The sequence below is a fragment of the Triticum dicoccoides genome, chromosome 5A, assembly GCF_002162155.2.
Source record: "Triticum dicoccoides isolate Atlit2015 ecotype Zavitan chromosome 5A, WEW_v2.0, whole genome shotgun sequence".
Lineage (NCBI taxonomy): Eukaryota > Viridiplantae > Streptophyta > Magnoliopsida > Poales > Poaceae > Triticum > Triticum dicoccoides.
Window position 1 is genome coordinate 247,699,819 of NC_041388.1, and position 22,577 is coordinate 247,722,395.

A 22,577-nucleotide genomic window follows, 5' to 3' on the forward strand; every position below is an offset into this window, starting at 1 on the left:
AGTGGGACCTGACCCGCCAGACCGAGGAGGTGGCCTCCCCTTATGTCGTTGATTACTGCCCTGTGCATTGACATTAGCCACAAACTCCAAACTACCGTCGGCCTTATGTTTATTATTGCCTCCTTGATTCGCCGGGTTATGTTGCTGACCCTTACCATTGCCATTCTTCTTTCCCTTCCCTGTCTTCTCCTCGTCAGACTCAGGATCCTTGGTACTATCAGAATCAGCGTACTTGACTAGAGCCGCCATTAACTGACCCATGTCATTACAATTGCGCTTGAGCCGCCCAACTTCTGTTTCAAAGGCGTAAAACGACAATTCTTCTCCAACATTAAGACTGCAGAGCCGGCATCCATCTTATCAGATGAATGTATTATGGCCTTGACCCGATGCACCCAATGGGTCGTGGACTCACCTTCCTCTTGCTTGCAATTAGTCAAATTCACAATTGACATGGGCTCTTGCATGTGTCTTTGAAGTTCTGAATAAACCGGGCCTTCAGCTCTGCCCACGAACTAACGGAGTTGGGTGGCAGCCCCTTTAACCAAGTGCGGGCCGTCCCATCCAACATAATGGTGAAGTACTTGGCCATTGCTGCATCACTGACTTCCAATAATTCCATGGCCATCTCATAACTCTCAATCCATGCCTTGGGCTGTAAATCGGCCGTATAATTAGTTACCTTTCGAGGCCCCTTTAAATCCTTGGGCAAATGCTCATTACGCAGAGCAGGCACCAAACAAGGGACACCTCCAGTCCTCGCAGTTATGCCTGCTTCAACAGAAGTCGTCGGATAAACCGGAAAAGACCGGTAAGACGCCCGCTGAGCCGCCTGCTCAGCCGCCTGCTGAACCGCCCGCTCAGCTTCTTGGCGTATCATGTCCTGGTTAACCAAATTGAGAGCTCCATCACGCGTCGGGTCATGCCCGCCCGGCTGGTCATGGCACCGAGCGTTGCTTGAAACAGCTTCTAAATCCATGTGTCGGCTATAACTCGGACTCCGGCTTGGGCGAGGGGTCGAATGAACCCTGTCTCGACTGTAAGAATATGCCTCCTGATGTGCTAAAGCCATCTGAAGAAGTTCTCTGGCCCTTCGTGTTTCAACCGCCGTCGGAGAGTCGCCCTCCATCGGGAGAGCCGCCAATCGTGCCGCCGTGGCGATCATGTTCTCCAAAGGGTTAGAATAATGACCCGGCGGCGTCGGTACATAATGAGGTGGGGCAGTATTCATCCGAGGAGGTTCCATCGGCCGTGGCTAACCCGGCGTCCCCGCCCCGGGTGTTGCAACGTGGTTTACCTCCGGCGGGTTACTGGGGCCTGCACCGGGTGTGCGGAAGAGGTTTCTAGGATCGTATGTCAGAGGCAGACGGGATTGAGCCTTTTGGTGCCTTCTTATCATGACCTCATTTGATGCGTTCATATTCATCGTAAGCTGAAAAGCCTCGGATTGAATCTGATGTGCTCGAGCATCCAAAGCCGCCCGCTCTGCGGCCATCCTGACGTCCTCCGCTGCTAGATTTTCCTTGGCTTGTGCTACCTCCTCACGTAACCGGGCCACTTCTGCATCATGTTGATCCTGATCCGTCGGAGTAACCACGGCGGTTAACAGGGCTGTCATCCTATCCATGAGTTCCATCAACACCTGAGCTGGCGGGCGCACAGGGCCTCCTGCCCCGGCTGCTGCTGATCCGGAGGTTATCGCTGCCGCAGCCGTAGAGTTTTGAATGAGTTGTGTGCCAGCCATGAAGATCCCTGCTCTGCTCGGCGGCTCAAAGGGGTCTGGAATACTGCTGCCATCGGAACAGCCCCCGAGCCCACCATCTTGCAGTTGATACAACAAATTTGTCTCACCTGTGGATGACTCGCCATCATATTGGACGGCCGTCTCACCACCAGACACAGATCTTTCAGAAAATTCCCCCCCATGGATGCATCCCACGAAGGCACGCTTCACGGCCGGCTGAGCCCGGGCGGGTCTCGCACGCTGAGCCGTCTCGACGATGTCGGTGCAGATGTCTGGCTCAGGGCCCGGCTCACCAATCCGGCCGATGAAGACATGGATCCCGCCGAAGGGGACCTGGTACCCGTACTCAATTGAGCCGGCGTCGGGGGCCCAGCCCGCGTCGTCGATGTAGAGCTTGCCGCGACGACTCATGGTCATCCGACCCACAACGTATCCCTTGAGTCCTTCGAAGCTGTCCTTCAAGAACTCAGATCCACCGTGCGCTAGCCCCACGATGGGCGTCAACTGTCGTGGAATTATCACGGCAGATGTCCTAGTGAAAGGACTTAAACATGGAGCCATCGCAACTAGGAAGCTTAAAGGGGTTAAACGGGACAAAGGACACGCGGAGTTTATACTGGTTCGGCCCCTTGTGGTGAAGGTAAAGGCCTAGTCCAGTTTGAGGTGATATTGCTAGGGTTTCGATGACCAGGGAGCTAATACGCTTAACCTGGCTCTCGATCTGTTGTTTCTTGTCCTAAACCGCCTCCCGGGTCATCCCTTTATATACAAAGGCTGACGCCCGGCGGCTCACAGAGTCCCGGCCGGCTCATAAACATTGTCCGGCTTGGTCTCTAACTATTCCTGCCTTACAATACAAGTCATGTACATACGGCGGTTTATCTCTACGGGCCTTGAGCCGCCTTCGGGCCTGGGCCTTATACTAAGCCTATCTGTGAACCGCCATACAATCTTGGGCTTCATTATAGTGAATCATCATAGGGATGATCCGGCCCCTCCTGGGCGGGTCATGCCTAATAGTCATATCCCCAACATTTCAAAGCTCAAATTGTCGCAAAAGGTTTTCGACAAGTTCAAGGTGTTGACTACGATAAGATTTTCTCACTCGTAGTGATGCTTAAGTCTGTCTGAATCATGTTAGCAATTGCCACATTTATGAAATCTGGCAAATGGATGTCAAAACTACATTCCTTAATGAATTTCTTAAAGAAGAGTTGTATATGATGCAACAAGAAGGTTTTGTCAATCCTAAAGGTGCTAACAAAGTGTGCAAGCTCCAGCGATCCATCTATGGACTGGTGCAAGCATCTCGGAGTTGGAATATACACTTTGATAAGGTGATCAAAGCATATGGTTTTATATAGACTTTTGGTGAAGCCTGTATTTACAAGAAAGTGAGTGGGAGCACTACAACCTTTCTTATAAGTATATGTAAATGACATATTGTTGATCAGAAATGATGTAGAATTTTCTGGAAAGCATAAATGAGTGTTTGAAAGGAATTTTTTAAAGAAAGACCTTGGTGAAGCTGCTTACATATTGAGCATCAAGATCTATAGATAAAGATCAAGATGTTTGATAAGTTTTTTCAATGAGTACATACCTTGACAAGTTTTTGAAGTAGTTCAAAATGGAACAGTCAAAGAAGGAGTTCTTGCATGTGTTGCAAGGTGTGAAGTTGAGTAAAGACTCAAAACCCGACCACGGCGGAAAATAGAAAGAGAATGAAAAATCATTCCCTATGCCTCAGTCATAGGTTCTATAAAGTATGCTATGTTGTGTACCAGACCTATTGTGTACCTCACCATGAGTTTGGTAAGAGGGTACAATAGTGATCCAGCAGTGGATCACTAGACATCGGTCAAAATTGTCCTTAGTGGAATAAGGACATGTTTCTCGATTATGGAGGTGACAAAAAGTTCGTCGTAAAGGGTTACATTGATGCAAGCTTTGACACTGATCCGGATGACTTTAAGTCTCAATCTGGATACATATTGAAAGTGGGAGCAATTAGCTAGAGTAGCTCCGTGCAGAGCATTGTAGACATAGAAAACTGGCAAAATACATACGGCTCTGAATGTGGCAGACCCGTTGACTAAACTTCTCTCACAAGCAAAACATGATCACACCTTGGTACTCTTTGGGTGTTAATCACGTAGCAATGTGAACTAGATTATTGACTCTAGTAAACCCTTTGGTGTTAGTCACATGGACATGTGAACTAATCACATAAAGGTGTGAACTATTGTTGTTAAATCACTTGACGATGTGAACTAGATTATTGACTCTAGTGCAAGTGGGAGACTGAAGGAAATATGCCCTAGAGGCAACAATAAAGTTGTTATTTATATTTCCTTATATCATGGTAAATGTTTATTATTCATGCTATAATTGTATTAACCAGAAACTTAGTACATGTGTGAATACATAGACAAAACAAAGTGTCCCTATTATGCCTCTACTTGACTAGCTCGTTAATCAAAGATGGTTAAGTTTCCTAACCATAGACATGTGTTGTCATTTGATGAACGGGATCACATCATTAGGAGAATGATGTGATGGACAAGACCCATCCGTTAGCTTAGCATAATAATCGTTTAGTTTTATTGCTACTGCTTTCTTCATTCCTCTGACTATGAGATTATGCAACTCCCGAATACCAAAGGAACACTTAGTGTGCTATCAAACATCACAACATAACTGGGTGATTATAAAGATGCTCTACAGGTGTCTCCGATGGTGTTCGTTGAGTTGGCATAGATCGAGATTAGGATTTGTCACTCCGTGTATCGGAAAGGTATCTCTGGGCCCTCTGGTAATGCACATCACTATGAGCCTTGTAAGCAATGTGACTAATGAGTTAGTTACGGGATGATGCATTACGGAATGAGTAAAGAGACTTGCCGGTAACAAGATTGAACTAGGTATGATGATACCGACGATGGAATCTCGGGCAAGTAACATACCGATGACAAAGGGAATGACGTATATTATTATGCGGTTTAACCGACAAAGATCTTCGTAGAAGATGTAGGAGCCAATATGAGCATCCAGGTTCCGCTATTGGTTATTGACCAGAAACGTGTCTCAGTCATGTCTACATAGTTCTCAAACCCGTAGGGTCCGCACGCTTAACATTCGATGATGATTTGTATTATGAGTTATGTGATTTGATGATCGAAGATTGTTCGGAGTCTCGGATGAGATCACGGACATGACGAGGAGTCTTGAAATGGTCTAGATGTAAAGATTCATATATTGGAAGGTTATATTCAGACATCAGAATGGTTCCGAGTGATCCGGGTATTTTTCCGGAGTACCGAGGGGTTACCAGAACCCCCGGGGAAGTTAATGGGCCTTAGTGGGCTTTAGTGGAGAGAGGGAAGAAGGGCCACAAGGTGGCGCGCACCTCCCCCCTGCCCAAACCGAATTGGACAAGGGGTGGGGGCGCGCCCCCCTCCTTCCTTCTCCTTCTCCCCTCTTTCCTTTCCCTCCGGTGGAAGAAAGGAAGGGGGCGAATCCTACTTGGACTAGGAGTGCAAGTAGGACTCCCCCTTGGCACGCCCCCCCTAGCCGCCGGCCTCTCTCCCTTCCTGCTTTATATACGTGGCCAGGGGGCACCCCAATAGACAACAGACAATCTCTTAGCCGTGTGTGGTGCCCTCCTCCATAGTTTAACACCTCGGTCATATCACCGTAGTGCTTAGGCGAAGCCCTGCGTCGGTAACTTCATCATCACTGTCGCCACGCCATCGTGCTCACGGAACTCTCCCTCGTCCTCAACTGGATCAAGAGCTCGAGAGACGTCATCGTGCTGAACGTGTGCTAAACACGGAGGTGCCGTACGTTCGGTACTTGGATCGGTTGGATCATGAAGACGTTCGACTACATCAACTGTGTTGTCAAACACTTCCGCTTTCGGTCTACGAGGGTACGTGGACACACTCTCCCCCTCTCGTTGATATGCATCTCCTAGATAGATCTTGCGTGATCGTAGGAATTTTTTGAAATTGCATGCTACATTCCCCAACAATTATTTGATGAGTTTGCTCTTGTTTTTGCATCTCATACTGGCCTTCCTCCCAGAAGAGAGTATGATCACACCATTCCCTTGATCCCTGGAGCTCAACCTATTTCCATCAGACCCTACAGGATTACTCCTGCCCTAAAGGATGAGATGGAAAAACAAGTTCAAGAAATGCTTGGAGTTGGGATGATTAGACATAGCAACAATGCTTTTCTCCTCCCCCCTGATCTTATTATAGAAGAAGGACAAGACCTGGAGACCTGTGTTTGACTATGGGCAGTCAAATACTATCACTGTTAAAAGCAAGTATCTAATACAAGTTATTGATAATTGTTGGATGAATAGGCAGGCTCCAGTTGGTTTCCCAAGTTAGATCTTAGAGTTGGTTATCACCAAATCAGGCTGGCTCCTGGAGAAGAGCATTGAACTGCTTTTCAAACTCACATTGGCCACTTTGAGTTCCTGGTTTTGTCATTTGGTTTAACTGGAGGACGTAACACTTTTCTGTTTGCTATGAATGACACCTTGTCTCCTTGGCTCGAAAAATATGCAATGGTCTTCTTTGATGATATCTTGGTTTTCAATGCTTCCTATGCACAACACTTACAACATCTGGCAGAAGTGCTACAACTGTTACTCAAACATTAGTGGCAGATCAAGCTGTCCAAATGTGCATTTGCCCAGACTCAAATTGGTTACCTGGGGCATATAATCAGTGGTCAAGGAGTTGCTACTGATCCCTCTAAGAATTCTTCTATAAAGGAGTGGCCAGTGTTTGTCTCTGCTAAGGAAGTTAGAGGATTTTTTGGTCTTGCTGGGTATTACAGGAAATTCATTTCCCACTATGGCATGTTGAGCAAGCCCTTAACGAACCTTCTAAAGAAGGGAGTTCCTTTTCACCGAACAAATAATGAGCAATAGGCATTTGTGCTCCTTGAATAGGCATTAGTTTCGGCTCCTATTCTTGCTCTTCCAAATTTTTCAGACATTTGTAGTAGAAATTGATGCATGTGATGTGGGTGTAGGAGCAGTACTCATGCAAGAGAGGCACCCCTTGCTTATGTTAGTAAATCCCTTGGGCCCAGAAACCAAACTTTATCAGTCTATGAAAAGGAGTACTTGGCATCCTCTTGCATTTGAGCATTGGCGCTAGGACATGCAACTTTCTGAATTTATCATTAAAATTGATCAACATAGTCTAGCTTGTTTATCTGAACAAAGACTACACACTAGATTGCAGCAGAAAGCACTGACTAAGCTGTTAGGGTTGCAATACACCATTGTATATAAGAAGGGTGTTGAAAATAGTGCAGTTGACTCACTGTCCAGAAGGCCACTCCTCTGCTCAGCATGCTTGGCTTGATGATATAATTCAGAGTTACACCAATGACCCCTTGCTTCGGAATTGCTGCAACGTCTATTAGTGTCCCCTGTTTCTGATGATAAGTTTTCTCTCAAAGCTGGTGTAATGCGGCAAGGGAAATGTGTTTGGATTGGATGTGACCCAGCTCTATACGACAAAGTTGTGGCTGCTTTCCATGATAGCCCCTTGGGTGGTCATTTGAGTTTCCCCATGACATTTAAATGTGCCAGGAAACTGTTCAGGTGGAAGGGCATGCGAGGATTTATAAAACCTATGTACAACAATGTTTAATCTGTCAGCAGGCAAAACCTGAACGCATCCCCTACCCAAGTTTGCTTCACCCTCCCCCCTTCCAGTGCCCAGTCTACCTTGGGAGATGGTCACCATGGACTTTGTTGAAGGGCTTCCTCCTTCGGGTCGTTACAATTGCTTGCTGGTGGTCATTGACAAGCTCTCCATGTACATGCATTTTACCCCCCATGCACCACTCTTTTACTGCTGAAACTGTTGTTGAGGCTTTCCTAAACTCCGTCTACAAGCTGCACGGTATGCCCTAGCCGATTGTGTCTGACCACGACAGGATTTTTACCAATAAATTTTGGAGTCAACTCTTTCAGAAATATAGTATTCTTCTCCGCATGAGCTCTGCCTGCCATCCACAGTCTTACGGCCAAATTGAACGCGTCAATCAGTAGGTAGAATGTTTCTTGCGTTGTTTTGTTAGTGGGCATCCGCCGCGTTGGGCAAAGTGGATCTCCCTTTGTGAACTCTGGTACAACACAAATTGGCATTCTGCTACGGGCAACACACCATTCGAGATCATCTATGGGCATAGCCCGCGCCACTTTGGTCTGTCTGCTGATGATAAGATACAGTCCCCTGATCTGCAGTAGTGGCTTGAAGATCGGAGCGTTGTGCTGGAGTCTCTAGAGCAACACTTGCTCTGCGCCCAACAACGTATGAAAAATCAAGTAGACATGCATCATACCGATCGTGTCTTTGCAATGGGAGATAGGGTTTTCCTCAAGCTTCAACCCTATCTGCAGTCACCAGTGGCGCCGCGGGCCAACCACAAACTGGCATTTAAGTTCTATGGCACGTTTGAAATCCTTGAGCGCGTCGGCGTAGTAGCACATAAATTGGACTTGCCTCCAACGAGCAAAGTACACCCGGTGTTCCACGTTTCCTTACTCTGGAAAGTTCTTGCCCCAGACTGTCAGGTACTCTCTCAACTTCCTTCGCCTAATGATCAGTTTCACTTCCTAGAACAAATTATGCAACAACGGGTGACCAGGCATGGCTCCAACTCCATCGTCCAAGTTCTAGTTGAGTGGAACGCTACACCTGTGGACATGGTTACTTGGGAAGACTAGGTCACGCTAAAGCAGAAGTTTCCGAGAGCGCCGGCATGGAGGCAAGCCATTTCCAGGGAGGATGGATTGTCAGCGATCAAGGGGAGCGCCAAGTCGCAGTTCAAACAGAAGAACGGGCCAAGTGGCAGCCTCACTTGCCAGCTCGGCTCGCTGGCCGGAATGGGCCTAAACTGGCATTGTGTACTTAGACCGCAGAGCGATAGGAAATCAGTGGCAGCTGGCAAGCGACTAGTTTCATGTGCGTGCGTGTGGTTGCCTCAAAAAAAAAGTGCGTGCGTGTGGCTTGTAAAAGAGGAACTCCTCTTTCCAAATCCTCCCTGTGATTTGAATTCTTTTTTTTGCGGGTCCCTGTGATTTGAATTCGTCATGAATGGAGCCCGATTCGTGACCTAGCCCACATCATGTTAGATTGTTAGTCCTGTTTTAAACATGGCAGCACACACCGTTTGCTTGATCCCATTAACTCTCTCCCTTTTTCTCCATTTTGCACCGGAGTGTATGAGGAAACACTGTATAATGATGTTTCGGGATGAGTATCCCTCCAAACAAAATATGTTTAGCGATCTACTCTCTTCGTTTCTAAATATTCCCTCCATTCCTAAATATAAGTCTTTCTAGAGATTTCAAGATGGACTATCGTATGGATGTATATAGACGTAGTTTAGAGTGTAGATTCACTCATTTTGCTCCGTATGTAATTCATATTGGATTCCAATAAGTGACTACATATGGAGCAAAATAAATAAATCTACACTCTAAAATATGTCTACATACACCCATGTGTTATAGTTCATTTAAAATATCTAAAAAGACTTGTGTATTTAGGAACGGAGGGAATACAAGATTTTACATTCTACAGTCTGAGCCAACATTCTCTAAACCCGCACCCTTTTCTGGAATATGCATATAGCCAACATTGTTTAAACCAGCACATGAACGTAAAGAAACACAGGTGCACATCAAATCAAATATTCCATGGACGATGCATGCCAAATATATGTGACATGTTCTGCTCCGCAGATGCGTCAAGAAACATAGAACTCTATTTTGCGTCAGAGTCGAATGTATATCATGCTATCTTCTACATGCCATTAACACACAACGTAATGATCCTCCTCTACCATTTAGTTCCAACAATAAATTATAAACCAAATTTTGAATTTGGCTGATTTTTGGGTGGTTAGGTAGCTGGACTATCGCAATAACTGCTCCCAGGTCAAATTAATGTGCTCATTTTCGGACTAATATGGGGGTTAATATTATTTCAAGGATTTTTCCTGATTGATTCCTATCCAATACGACAAATCAAGCCGTTGGCGCATGGAATGAAAGTTCAGTAAGCATTGGATTTAACATGACAAGGAAAGATCGCATGCGTATAGTAGTTTCGTATTTCAACTGTCCAAGTTTCTTTCAGAAACTGTTTGTATGAGCAGCTGTAAAAGCTTATCATGATAATAGGCCTGAACAGTGCAGCTTAATCAATGAACAATTGCCATTATAGTAACCTACGCACTTCCTGAGAGCTTGGTGGCCTCATCTTGCAAGAGCTTCCAAGCGGCATCCACATGTTGCTCCTCTGTCAGCGGTGCTCCAACCGCAAATCTCAAGACAAACTTACCAGCAAGAACCTGTTGAAATAGGAACCATAAAGGAAATCAGTGGATTATGCTTCATGAACAGATATCCAGATCATCGACAGATTGCTAATAACCAACCGTATGTGAGATGAAGATCTTCCCACTTGAGTTAGCAGCATCCATTAGGTCATAGTTAAGTTGACGACCACCCTCATCCTCAGAAGTTGGGGGCAGAAGGCGGAAACAAACAAGGGAAAAAAGTCTCGGAGTCACAACCTGAATTAATGAAGTAAATAAGAAATTTGTAAAATAAAGATTTCCAACTGAAGAATAAACTATGATGTGCCTTTAAACTACAGCAGAGAGAGTTTAATAATATCATTATATATATATATATATATTTATATTCTTTTACCTCAAATCTTGAGTCAGATAGTACAAGTTGTTCAAAATGTTCAGCCAACTGTATGTGCTTTCTGATATAACTCTGCAGATTTTCCACGCCATAAAGCCTCAAGACCATCCATAGCTTGAGTGATCTAAAAGAAAGGTTCCACTTGGTAAGAGAAATCAATTTAATTGTCATGCAAGGAACTACCACATATAATGTCAACAACAGTGCGATGACTCATACTGTCATAGTGACTGCATTTAGAAAGTCAGAGGTCAACTATATGGATATATGGTGCTGAACAACATTAATTGTAAGATTCTTCTTTCTATAATAGCCATACTGGTTCATGTTCTTTTGATAATATAGCCATATTTGACTGCTTGGTGAACAAGTTGGGTTCTTAATCATTTCAATGCATCCATGTCACGCTAGTTATGCATTTCTTGAATTATTTTGGACACCAAAATAAATGGCTTGGTCAGGGAAAAGATCATGTATGGCAACTCAATCCAATGACGTCAACACCATGGGTACCAATGAGAAAGTAATTGGGTAAGCTGTCTAATTATTTCAATTCCATTTGCATAGATTAGAGTAAGAGGCATCGGAGGTCCTGAAAGTATTTGAGTTGTGTCAGTTCGGTCCCATAAGTATGAGAATGCATATCTAGGTCCTAAATGTGGATAAGTGGTTCATCGCAGGTCCTACCCAGCTATGGCTTGCCTACGTGGTGTTAGAATTAATCCGACGTACATAGTCGATCTACTGAGTAATCACACGAGGCACGACACAGAGATTTGTTGACACCGGGATTTGTTAACAAGGTTCACAGAACTTAGCTACACCGCTGGGGCTGACTATGTGCACTCCTCCCCATGATAATACCAACGCCACGCCCCAGCCACCCGGGCACCGGCACATGTCGCCGGCCCTCCCTGCGTCCATGTGCTATGATGTTAGCACTAGCAAAAGAACCCGTGCATTGCAACCGGAGAAAAAAAATACCACATGCCCCTAACCCAATAACCATGACTCAAGACCCCAATAGGTCCAGGTCCTTTGACCATGGTATCCCATATGTGTTGCCATTTATCCTCCTTCCCGCCTTCACCGACGGTGTCCTTCCCACCCTCACCGATAGTGTCCTCAGTGCTCACACAACCACAACACGTTTGAATGTGGTCAATCCTAAGACGTCTCTCTCTCTCGGCATAAGATGAGCAATCTGTTTTCTTATTTCCCCTATGAGGTTTTAAGGCGTGCATGCGTGATTATTGATGGTTTCTTTCGTCTCCAATCTGGTTTTGTTGAGGTGTTCATTTGCAATCCGGATTGGCGCCGGTATGAAAAAAGACAGATCATGCGCTATTAATTAAGGTTGCACCCTAAAAAGCATTTTAAAAATGGTTAACAGGTAACATCATATTTAGATTCTACATATTTTTCTAATCAAAGTTCATATATAACATGTTAAAAATTGGAGTTAGGGTTTAAAAGATATGAATATTTTTGAAAAGCATTTGTTGTAGAAGGACCGCGGGTTGATGAACCCAAATATCAAGGGATTTTTACTTTAATTCTTGTCACCTAAAGGTGGACTGTTGGTTAATTGCTAGCGAAGGCAGGGGGGCCTGATAAGTGCAACACATCAGGTACGAGCACATGTCAACTCTAAACATTTTTATGGCAAATTTAATGACGCGAGGATGGCAACTTTAGTTGCCAAGCATGGCAACTTTCGTGCTTCAATTTATTTTTGACAGAAACTTGTCCTGTCAATGGAATTTTCCATCCTTGCCATGACTGGAATTGTCATCAAAAAATGTCAGAGCCGGAGTGCCACGTACTTGACGTGTGGCACTTATCACTTGTGAAAAAAATTGTTTGCTGCCACTTAAGGGTGGACTGCGGGTTGATTCCCTAAAAATTCAGGGGATTTTCTGCAAAATGCGCTACGGACAGGCAGAAACAGTCCCCTCTTTATTACTAGGTATAGGTTGATTACATTGTGTGTCTACCCCTACACATTATAGTAGCCCTATGATACAAGTGTCCTACAAGGACATGACTCCATACTCTGTCTACACACCGTACGACTCGAGTCCAACCATTGTAAAAAATATTCGATACTCCAACAAACTCTACCTTGGCGAATATTCTCGCCACCTTGAGTTCGTGTATGTGTCAAACTTCAATGCACATTGGACTAGAGCTTATTCCATGAGCACCACTGCTACTCCCAGACTCCACACGACTCCACCTGCAACTAGAGTCTCTTTTTTTCTTGACCACAGTCAACACTCGAGAGAAATAAAGTTCCTCTTTACTCTTGTTTTCGCTCCCAACTTAGAGTATCCTCTCAACGCCATCACACACTAATTGCAGATCTGCATGGAAGTGAACAAATAAACTACTGGACCACATATAAGAGTTACTCAAACTCAACATCCTCGCGGTCGTCTCACCCTCTTTTTCGGATAGTCTTTTACATGCCCACAACTATAGCAATCCGCCTCCTTCTGTACTTGTCATCCGCACTTTGTCATGTACACTGAACACCACAAAGTATACGGTCATATGTTCTTCAAGTTTTTGACATTTCATAATTTCCACCACTTTCTCGGATTCTCCATGGTCAACTCGCATCCATCTCCCGGTATCGATAGACTCAGTCACCAACTTGAATTTGGTACGGCCAACGCTGCTTCAGCACCCTCTGCACACTTTGTCTGACCACCAATGCCTTGGCATGTCGTCATGTCCCGTGCTTGCCGCACGCCTCGCCACTATCACCGCTTGGAGCCTTGGCTGTCTCGGTCAAGTCTCCTGGGTAGCTAGCCCACACCACCAACCCCCACTGCAGAGAACCACCGATCATCACCGACCGATTGCGAAGTTCACGCATCCTTTAGACCACTGTGCTCCAGCCCGAACAATATGTTACTCGCTTCTCGCCGAAATAGGCTTCGACTCTCCATCGATTTATGTCGTATCCCCTCCTCAGTGTCGAGTGAAGTCTTTCCTCAGACTCCAGCTCCACCTTCAACATGACGCCATGGTGAATGACCAGTCCACCCTTGGGTCACCGTCATTTCCATGCTTTGATGTTTGAATCAACCCCGCATACTCACCATGTCGAAGCACACAAGCCCTCGGGGCGGCGCTCTTGTTTCCACGCCTAGAAGTCGGCCACAATCAACATCATGTCATTGTCGCGGATATCACCACCGTCTTCTATTCCAACCGATATCCTGTCAATCCGCCGGACTATTCAGCCCACCCGCCTTATGTGTCTGACCTCAGCCGAACTTGAGCCGAACTTGTGCCACTGCAATCATGCTTCATCCCACATCGTGTCAGCCCAACATATTCATGCATTACTCGATGCCCCTACAGAACTTGTGCGACTGCAACCATTGACACGGCTGTCCGTGCGCGTCCGTAGCCTGTCCACGTGTTTCAAGCTTTTGCACAATATTATTTTATTGTTTCTATTTGTTGTTGTAGCTTCTCCATGCACCTTGTAGCAGAAAAAGACCAAAGTTGATCCAGCCAAACTGCTCCTGTACACACACTGGCCCTAGCTAAGCCCGGGCATAAAAACCAAAGACGGGACCCGTAAAGACCGAGACCAAACCCATAAAGACCGGTCGGACCGGTCTTCATCTTTGGATGACCGAATAAACCAGGTAGACCAAATTAGCACAACTCTTTGGATATTTATGGAACAATTAGCACAATCCTTTGCCTGCTCTGGATGTTTATGGCACAATTCTGGTTACATACACCTACTATATACACATGTTATCTGAACTCTGAATTCTGGTTGCATACACCTGTTACACATAGCTTGTCTGAGTTCTGCTTGCATACACTTGTACTAGTACTATAATGTACATGGTCTGAGTTGTAGCATAAAATTTGGTCTGTTTGGTCGGGACCGAACACCATCCTATAAAAACCGAAGACTGAATAGTGGAGAACTGAGAAGACCGAAATAATTTCGGTCGTCAATTATGAAAGACTGAAAAGACCGGACAGAGCAAACCGAAAAGACCGAACACCTGGGCTTAGCCTTGGCAGTCTTTTTTCCAACAAATCTCGTGCCTAAGCAGCCTCTCACGTGCTTGTCTTGTCTTGAAGCCAATCAGCCTGCTGCCTCAGCTCGCATGGGTTGTGTTCTCTTGCTCCCGTGCTTGGGCCACACGCGCTCTCCATGTTGCCTAGGCCTCGCGCGCAGCTCGGGCCTGTCGGGGGAAATCGACACCTATGGGATCACTGGAATCCCTTCTACGGTTGGCGGGCGCGGGGTTGTGAAAAGAGCGGGTCTGACAGGAAGCACACAAATCGTTTACCCAGGTTCAGGCCGCAAAGATGCGTAAAACCCTAGTTCTACTTTGGTGGGTGTATTGAGAGTGCTCTTGTGTTCTTGAGCGAGCTACGGGGTGCAACTTTGCCTAAAAGATCCGAATCCCCCTCCTGAACGCCCCAGGCCTCCTTTTATAGGCGAAAAGGGGTTGCCAGAGTGGCACACAGGAGGTGGAAAGGTCTACAGTAGGTGAGTCTATCCTTTGGCCCCGTCGGACAAACGCATTTAATGCGCTGCCGACGTGCCCATCTCACTTTATCGGGGACGGCAAGGAAGCACGTCCCAGCTGTCGCCGCCACGCCTGGCTTCGACACGCGTCTGAGCTGACGAGGTATCGTGGCGCCACGTTGGCTGGCTGTTGGGCTGGCGCGGTGGTGGAGCCTTCACGAAGATCTGCATGTCACCACGCAGGTGCTTGCTGAGTCGGTGTAGAGGCCGCTCGTCGCCACGCAGGTGCCCGCCCAGCTGGTTGAGCTAGCAGCTACTTGGGGACGGCGGTGTAGCTTTGGCAGACGTGGGCCTGGCTATGGCCTTGCTGGTGTCCTCAGCAAGGGTCTTGCCGGGCCCCCGGCAATGGTCTTGCCGTGGCTCGTGGTCGTCCCCGGCAAGGATCTCGCCGGGGGTTGTCGTCTTCTGGTCCTCATCTGATCTTGCGTATCTAAGATCTCTACAAAGATCTGCATGCCGCCACGGAGGTGCCTCCCGAGCCTTGGTTCCAACATGGTGTTGGAATCCCTTGGGCTCAAGGGTGGCGCGCTCTGCTGGCGTCAGGCAAGTTGCCCCGGCAAGGATCTTGCCAAGGCTGCGGAAGCCACCCCGGCAAGGGTCTTGCCGGGGGAGTCCACCTCGCCCTCTTGCTCTCTTTGCGCCTTGGCATTGCTTTGGTCGTCTTATGCTCTGGTTTCCCTCCGGCTTCCCTCCCCTGCCTTGTTAAGTGTGGCCGCGGGCGCGGCTCTGACTGCCCGTGCACAAGTAAAGGGGTCAAAAGAAGAGCCCCTACTTTTGTACACCGACAGGAGCCCCCGGGCCTGAGCCACACATAAGCGCGCCGCGTTGTTGGGCTAGGCCTAGAACGGTACGCGGGCAGGTGGGGCGGATTTTACCGCAGTAACTTCCCGTCCGCTGCGCTTCCCCACGACCGGCGTCGAACGCGCGACGTGGAGGGTCGTGCGTGACGTGGGGGTCATGCCTGGGGCGGTTCCCGCACGCATGCGTCACATCATGGTAAAGAGGCGGCCCGCGCCTTCCTCGTAAAAAGGAACGACCACGGGCGCGCTGCTCATTTACCCCCTGCGTCTTCTCCAATCTCGGAACCGCCGTCCCCTCCTTCCTCCTCACGCCTCTGCTCTCGCCCGCCGCCACTGCGTTTTCGCCGCCCTTCCCCCTCCTCCTTTCGCAGCCGCCATGGCACCCAAGACCGGCAAGGGCAAAGGAGCGGCCAAGGACGCCGGAGGGACAGAGCCGTCAGAGAATGAGTCGGCGGCGCGGCGGACGCAGCTCGCCTACTTTCCCTCGACGGTCGACGTGGTCCACCTCCGGGACAACTTCAGGCCGCTGTGGGGGGTCAAGACGGGGCACCCAGCCACGCGTGTCATCCCTGCGGATTGCGCCAAGGCCGCCCCGAATTGGTACCCATTCTTCATCGACTACTTTTCTTGCGGCCTCTGCCCCCCTTTCTCCGATTTCTTCAACGACATCATGCACACATACGGCTTTCACCTTCTAGATTTTACTCCGAATGCCGTAGCGTGCATGGCTCTTTTCGCCCACCTCTGTGAGGGCTTTGGCGGAGTGTTCCCCAGCACGGCGCTCTTCCGCCACTACTTTTACCCTCGGATCCAGAGGAGGGGCGCCATCTCTGGCTGTGTCACTTGGATCCCAAGGGCCCTGGAGAGGGGGACGTATCCAGAGGGCGCCCAGATGGGGAGGTGGGAGGAGTGGCGGAGCCGATGGTGCTGGATTGAGGAGGACCCACAGGAGTTCTGCCAGGTTCGCCAGGCGCCGCCGGCTCGCAGAGATGACTCGAGCGACGTCGATGCCCAGGATAAGCTCACGGTCGCCACCACCAGGATCCACCGCCTTGCCGCTGCCAGCCTCACCCTGGAGATGATCGAGGCGGATTTCATCTGCCGCCGCATCGCTCCTCTGCACAACAAGGGGAGGCCGGCTTGGCTTTTCAGCAACACGGCCGACATCATGCGGCTCCGCCCTGGCCTGAACCACAACTTCACGGTGTTGGCGCATGCTCACTTCTGCCAGCGGCTCTTTCAGCTCGAAGTGAGCCGCGACGGCAGAGCCGAGAGGTCCGGCAAGGCCGCGAAGGCCGGCAAGGTCGCCAAGGGGCCCTTGTTTGGGTTGCCGGCGAGGGTAGTCCCGCTGAGCAACAATTCTCGCCAGTCCGACATCATTGCCATGATGCCGGACTTCAACGCACACGGCCTCAACCCGAATTGGGCCGAGCCGGAGGAGGAAAAGGTGCAGGAGTTCTTCGACACCTTGGTGGAGGGGTATGTCCGCGCCAAGCCGCTGCTCGTCCAGGACACCACCCAGGCGGAGTTGGACTACATTGCCGCCAGGGCGACGGAAGCGGAGCTCGCCAGGGAGGCCGGCAGCGCTAGCGGCGTGGAGGACGAGGCCGCAACGGCCGCGGAGGAGAAGGAGCTCGCCCAGTGGGTGGAATCCGCTGGGAAGACCAGCGGCGCCGGCACCGGGGCCCCTCTCATCGAAGATGACGCCGACGAGTCGTCTGAGGAGGAGGCCGAGGTTGTCAAGCCCCCGGTCACGAGGAGAGGGCGTGTCCTGCGGCGGGCCGTCTCTGGCGAGCCGGTCCGGCCCGGCAGGGCCGCACAACCGCAAGAAACTCCCGAGGCGTCCATGCGCCAGACGAGGGCCGCGGCGGCGGGGAAGGCGGTGAAGGTCGCGGTGGCGAAGAAGAAAGCAGCTGCCCCTTCTCCGTCCAAGCGTCCCCCAACTCCACCTGCTTCCCCTCCTCCCACAGGTGACGACACGGAGGTCTTCTTCGACCTCGGGTCCCTTAGCCCGAGGAGGAAGAGGAAGGCAGCGGAAGAAGCGGAGGATGAGTAAGTGCCTCGACTTTTGTCATCTCCGTCCCTTCGGACCGTGCCACTTGTCTTGATTTGTTTTCATCTTGGCAGGGATGCGGAGACACTGGCCTAGAGGGTGAAGAGGGCCAGGTCTTCGGCGGGCGGCCAGCCCCCGGCAGGCACTTCCGGTACACCGCTGGTGGTGTTGAGCAGTCCGGACAGCAGCCCCCGGCACAGCCCCCAGCGTAAGCTCATCACCCGCCCCTCGTCAACGTGTGTCGGGGGTACGATCCTTGGCGCTGACTTTGCCGTGATCGCAGGAGGAGGACAGCAGCAGGAGGAGCCACTGAGGGCTACCCCCAACACGCCGCCTCCGTCGACCACGCCGCCCCGAGGGGCGTCCCCGGCAAGGGCGCCAAGCACCGAGCCCATGCACACTGAGGAGGAGGAGGCAAGCTTGGGCGCTGGTGGCCACACCTCGGCGCCAGATGTTGGCGGGGAGGGGGCCTCTTCTTCCCAGCCCGGCACGGGTAAGCCACTTGCCTTCCATCCCTTTTCTTTTTCTCTTCTTTCTAGATCTTGGCCTTGGCTTCGCCTCATCCCCTTCTTGATATCCAGATCCTCCCTCGGCGAATCGGGAGGACGCAGACACCATCATCGAGGATGTCGCCAAGGACGCCACGGCGGAGGCCGAGAGGATCGCCGCCGAGGAGGCCGCCAAGGACACTGCTGAGGATGCCGCCAAGGGGTCCGCCGGGGAGCCCGGCAAGGGGCCTGCCGGGAAGGCCAGCAAGGCCGCTGCCGAGGAGGTGGTGGTCGACGACCAGCCTCCCTCCTCCGCCCCCCAGGCTCAGGCAAGTATCTGAAGGTGGGCGACTTGTTTGTCCACCTCCCATGGACGGCGAGCGCCAGGGCGCCTGCCGAGGGGGAGGTATTCGACGATGAGGTGCTTGGCGCCGCCGGGCTTGAGGTCGTCGACGGACCGAGTGTCGGCGGCGGCGGTTCTCAGGAAGAGCGGCTCCTCCAGAGCATGAGCGCCAGCTTCCACAAGCTCCAGGCACTTCACCGTGCCCGCCTGGACAAGGCCAAGTCCAGGATGACAGCGGTGGACAAGGCGAAGGCGGACCTCGAAAAGCGCGTCGCCGAGGCGCAGGCTTGGTTCCGCCAGGCTCGTGAGGAGTTCAAGGCCGTCCAGGACCAGCTGGCCGAGCGCAAGCTGGAGCTCATCATGAAGCAGGCCGACATCGAGAAGGCCCAGGAAACGGCGAGTCGACAGGCCGCCAAGGAGGAGGCCGCTCGGCTCCGGCACCAGGCCGAGCTGAACTCCCAGGAGGAGGACCTTGCCGAGAAGCTCGCCGTGACACTCCGCGACAAGGACGAGGAGGTCCAAGAGCTCGTCATGCAGCGGACCCGGGAACTGGAGCAGAGGCACAAGGAGGCCCTCAATGCTCAGGCCCAGGTTCACGCCGACAAGGTGAACGAGCTGGAGGCGGAGCGTGACGGGCTGAAGCGGCAGGCCCAGGAGCTGACGGGGGAGAGGGACGCGGCCAAGGGCGCTTTGGCTGACGCGCAGGCCGTAGTCCTCGAGAAGGCCGAGCTGCTCTCCACGGCCAACGAGTCCACCAAGGACCTGAAGCTGAAGCTGGAGGGCCTCGAAGGGACGCTCTCGGAGGTCAGGGCCCGGGAGGGGGCCCTGACCAAGACTCTGGAGGAGGAGAAACATCTGCAGAAGAACGACGCCGCCAGCCACGCATAGTTCGTGGCGGGCGAGAAGCTCTGGATCAGCCGCCTCGTCGATGTCGCCGACAGGATCACCACGCAACTGGCTTCCATGGGGATGCCAAACGTAAGGTACATCCCAGAGCCAAACGTGAGCCCTAACGCCAGGCAAAATCTGTTCTTCGAGGGTGTTCTCGGGGCCCTGGAGCGGTTCCACTCCAACAGGGCGGCCTCTCTGGCCGAAGAGGCCCGGAGGCTTTGCCGGGGCGCCATGACCAAGGTCCTCACCAAGATAGCATACTGGAACCCTGACCTTGACTTCGAAGCTTCGCTGGATAGCTTGCCGGACGACGTGGACCCCGCGCCGCTCGAGGAGCGCATCAAGCCCGTCATCAGCCGCATCGACGGAGTTCGGAGGGTACAAGGCCAGCGCCAGGACTAGGCACCCCGTTTCTTATCGCCGCTGCAGGTTCAAGACCAAGACAATTTTTATCTTTATTTAGAACCGCAGCGACAAATGATGTAATATAACTCTGCAGTACTTTTGAAATGATGCATGTTATTTTCCTGTTCGATTTCCCTTTGTATGTCCGCCCTACGTTATTCGGGTAGGTTTGCCGGCGCGGAAGCCTAGGCGGCGTCTTGAGGATGGATCCTCAATGGCCTGCCGGGCATGCTTCCTGCCGGGTGAACCACCTCGTTGCTCTTGAAGCGGCCGCTCGAGCTGTCGAGCGGACTCGAGACAGAACAAGAGCGTTGCCAATTGCAGAAGGTCGCCCTGCCGTTCTTGACGCAGCCACTCAGACTGTTGAGCGGACTCGAAACAGAATGAGGGCATTGCCAATAGTGGTAGGGCCCTATTGCGTGCAGGTTTGCCATACACAGGGTAAGATCGTCGAGGACGATAACCATATATGTAAAAAAGAATTACTCAAGGTTTTGTATGACTTAGCTTTTCTGTCGCTGCGTGAGCATTTGCCACGTCCACCGACGACGTCATTTGTTCGGTCGTCTCCTTGCTTGAAGTGACGACCACGACGAAACCGTTGCTTCGTCCAGGCCAGATTCCCACAACTGCGCCTCCTTACCTGGCGCGCCAAAGATGTCGGGGGAAATCGACACCTATGGGATCACTGGGATCCCTTCTACGGTTGGCGGGCGCGGGGTTGTGAAAAGAGCGGGTCTGACAGGAAGCACACAAATCGTTTACCCAGGTTCGGGCCGCAAAGATGCGTAAAACCCTGGTCCTACTTTGGTGGGTGTATTGAGAGTGTTCTTGAGCTAGCTACGGGGTGCAACTTTGCCCAAAAGATCCGAATCCCCCTCCTGGACGCCTTGGACCTCCTTTTATAGGCGAAAAGGGGTTGTCACAGTGGCACACAGGAGGTGGAAAGGTCTACAGTAGGTGAGTCTATCCTCTGGCCCCGTCGGACAAACGCATTTAATGCGCTGCCGACGTGCCCATCTCACTTTATCGGGGACGGCAAGGAAGCACGTCCCAGCTGTCGCCGCCACGCCTGGCTCCGACACGCGTCTGAGCTGACGAGGTGTCGTGGCACCACGTTGGCTAGCTATTGGGCTGGCGCGGTGGTGGAGCCTTCACAAAGATCTGCATGTCACCACGCAGGTGCTTGCTGAGTCGGTGTAGAGGCCTCTCGTCGCCACGCAGGTGCCCGCCCAGCTGGTTGAGCTAGCAGCTGCTTGGGGACGGCGGTGTAGCTTTGGCAGACGTGGGCCTGGCTACGGCCCTGCTGGTGTCCTCGGCAAGGGTCTTGCCGGGCCCCCGGCAAGGGTCTTGCCATGGCGTCGTGGTCGTCCCTGGCAAGGATCTCGCCGGGGGTCGTCGTCTTCTGGTCCTCATCTGATCTTGCGTATCTAAGATCTCTACAAAGATCTGCATGCCGCCACGGAGGTGCCTCCCGAGCCTTGGTTCCAACATGGTGTTGGAATCCCTTGGGCTCAAGGGTGGCGCGCTCTGCTGGCGTCAGGCAAGTTGCCCCGGCAAGGATCTTGCCAAGGCTGCGGAAGCCACCCCGACAAGGGTCTTGCCGGGGGAGTCCACCTCGCCCTCTTGCTCTCTTTGCGCCTTGGGCCTTGGCGTTGCTTTGGTCGTCTTATGCTTTGGTTTCCCTCTGGCTTCCCTCCTCTGCCTTGTTAAGTGTGGCCGCGGGCGCGGCTCTGACTGCCCGTGCACAAGTGAAGGGGTTAAAAGGAGAGCCCCTACTTCTGTACACCGACAGGGCCTCTAGGCCTGGCCCTTCCACGCTGCCACACCACGCGCTGGAGTGTGCACGTTATGCGGCAGCCACTTTGATCGATCTCATCGGCTTTCAGACATTGAGAACACCTGTTGCTACATGATTCCACCACCACCATGATCGAGCAATCGACCTGCTCCTCTTGATTGCTTCAGTAAAGATTACAATACGACCAATGTCTGCTTCTGGATCACAACTCGCCGACGACTTTGTCCGGTATTAAGACCGCTTCCGGCAGATTTTTGTGCAACCTCGCTCTGATACCACTTGTTAAAATTAAAAACTGAGGTATGCAGTTGATCTTACCGAGGACAAGCAATCACATGAGGCATGACATCGAGATTTTAACAAGGTTCACCGAACTCGGCTACATCCCCATGATACTGATGCAATACTGCACCCTGTCCGCCCTGGCGCTGGCACACGCCACTGGCTCTCCCTGTGTGTCTGTGCTATTATGTTGGCATAGGTTCACCCCACATGATATAGGTGTCTACCCCCACATGATATAGGAGGCCTAGGATACAAGTGTCCTACAAGGACATAACTCCGTACCCTGTCTACACTCTACACACCGTACAACTCAGAGTCCAACTGTAACCTACCTTAGACAAAATGTTCGACACAAAACCAAACAGGCGCTATTTTTCAACAAAAATACCCTCAAAATTATATCTTCGAATTCGAAGAAGCCTGGGGGCTCGTA

The 22,577-nt window shown here is 51.0% G+C and overlaps 1 protein-coding gene across 2 annotated transcripts in view; it reads right to left on the reverse strand.

Moving 5' to 3' along the window:
• Positions 1-9,828: 9,828 nt before the first annotated feature.
• Positions 9,829-22,577, reverse strand: part of LOC119300823 (tryptophan decarboxylase 2-like) — a 28,968-nt gene continuing 16,219 nt past the window's right edge. For both annotated transcript variants that reach the window (XM_037577710.1, XM_037577709.1), the window contains 3 exons: positions 10,503-10,626; positions 10,226-10,363; positions 9,829-10,138 (listed from right to left, as the gene is read on the reverse strand). In XM_037577710.1, the coding sequence (XP_037433607.1) occupies positions 10,016-10,138; positions 10,226-10,363; positions 10,503-10,626 (385 nt within the window). In that variant the 3' untranslated portion in view covers positions 9,829-10,015. The remainder of the gene's footprint in view (positions 10,139-10,225; positions 10,364-10,502; positions 10,627-22,577) is intronic.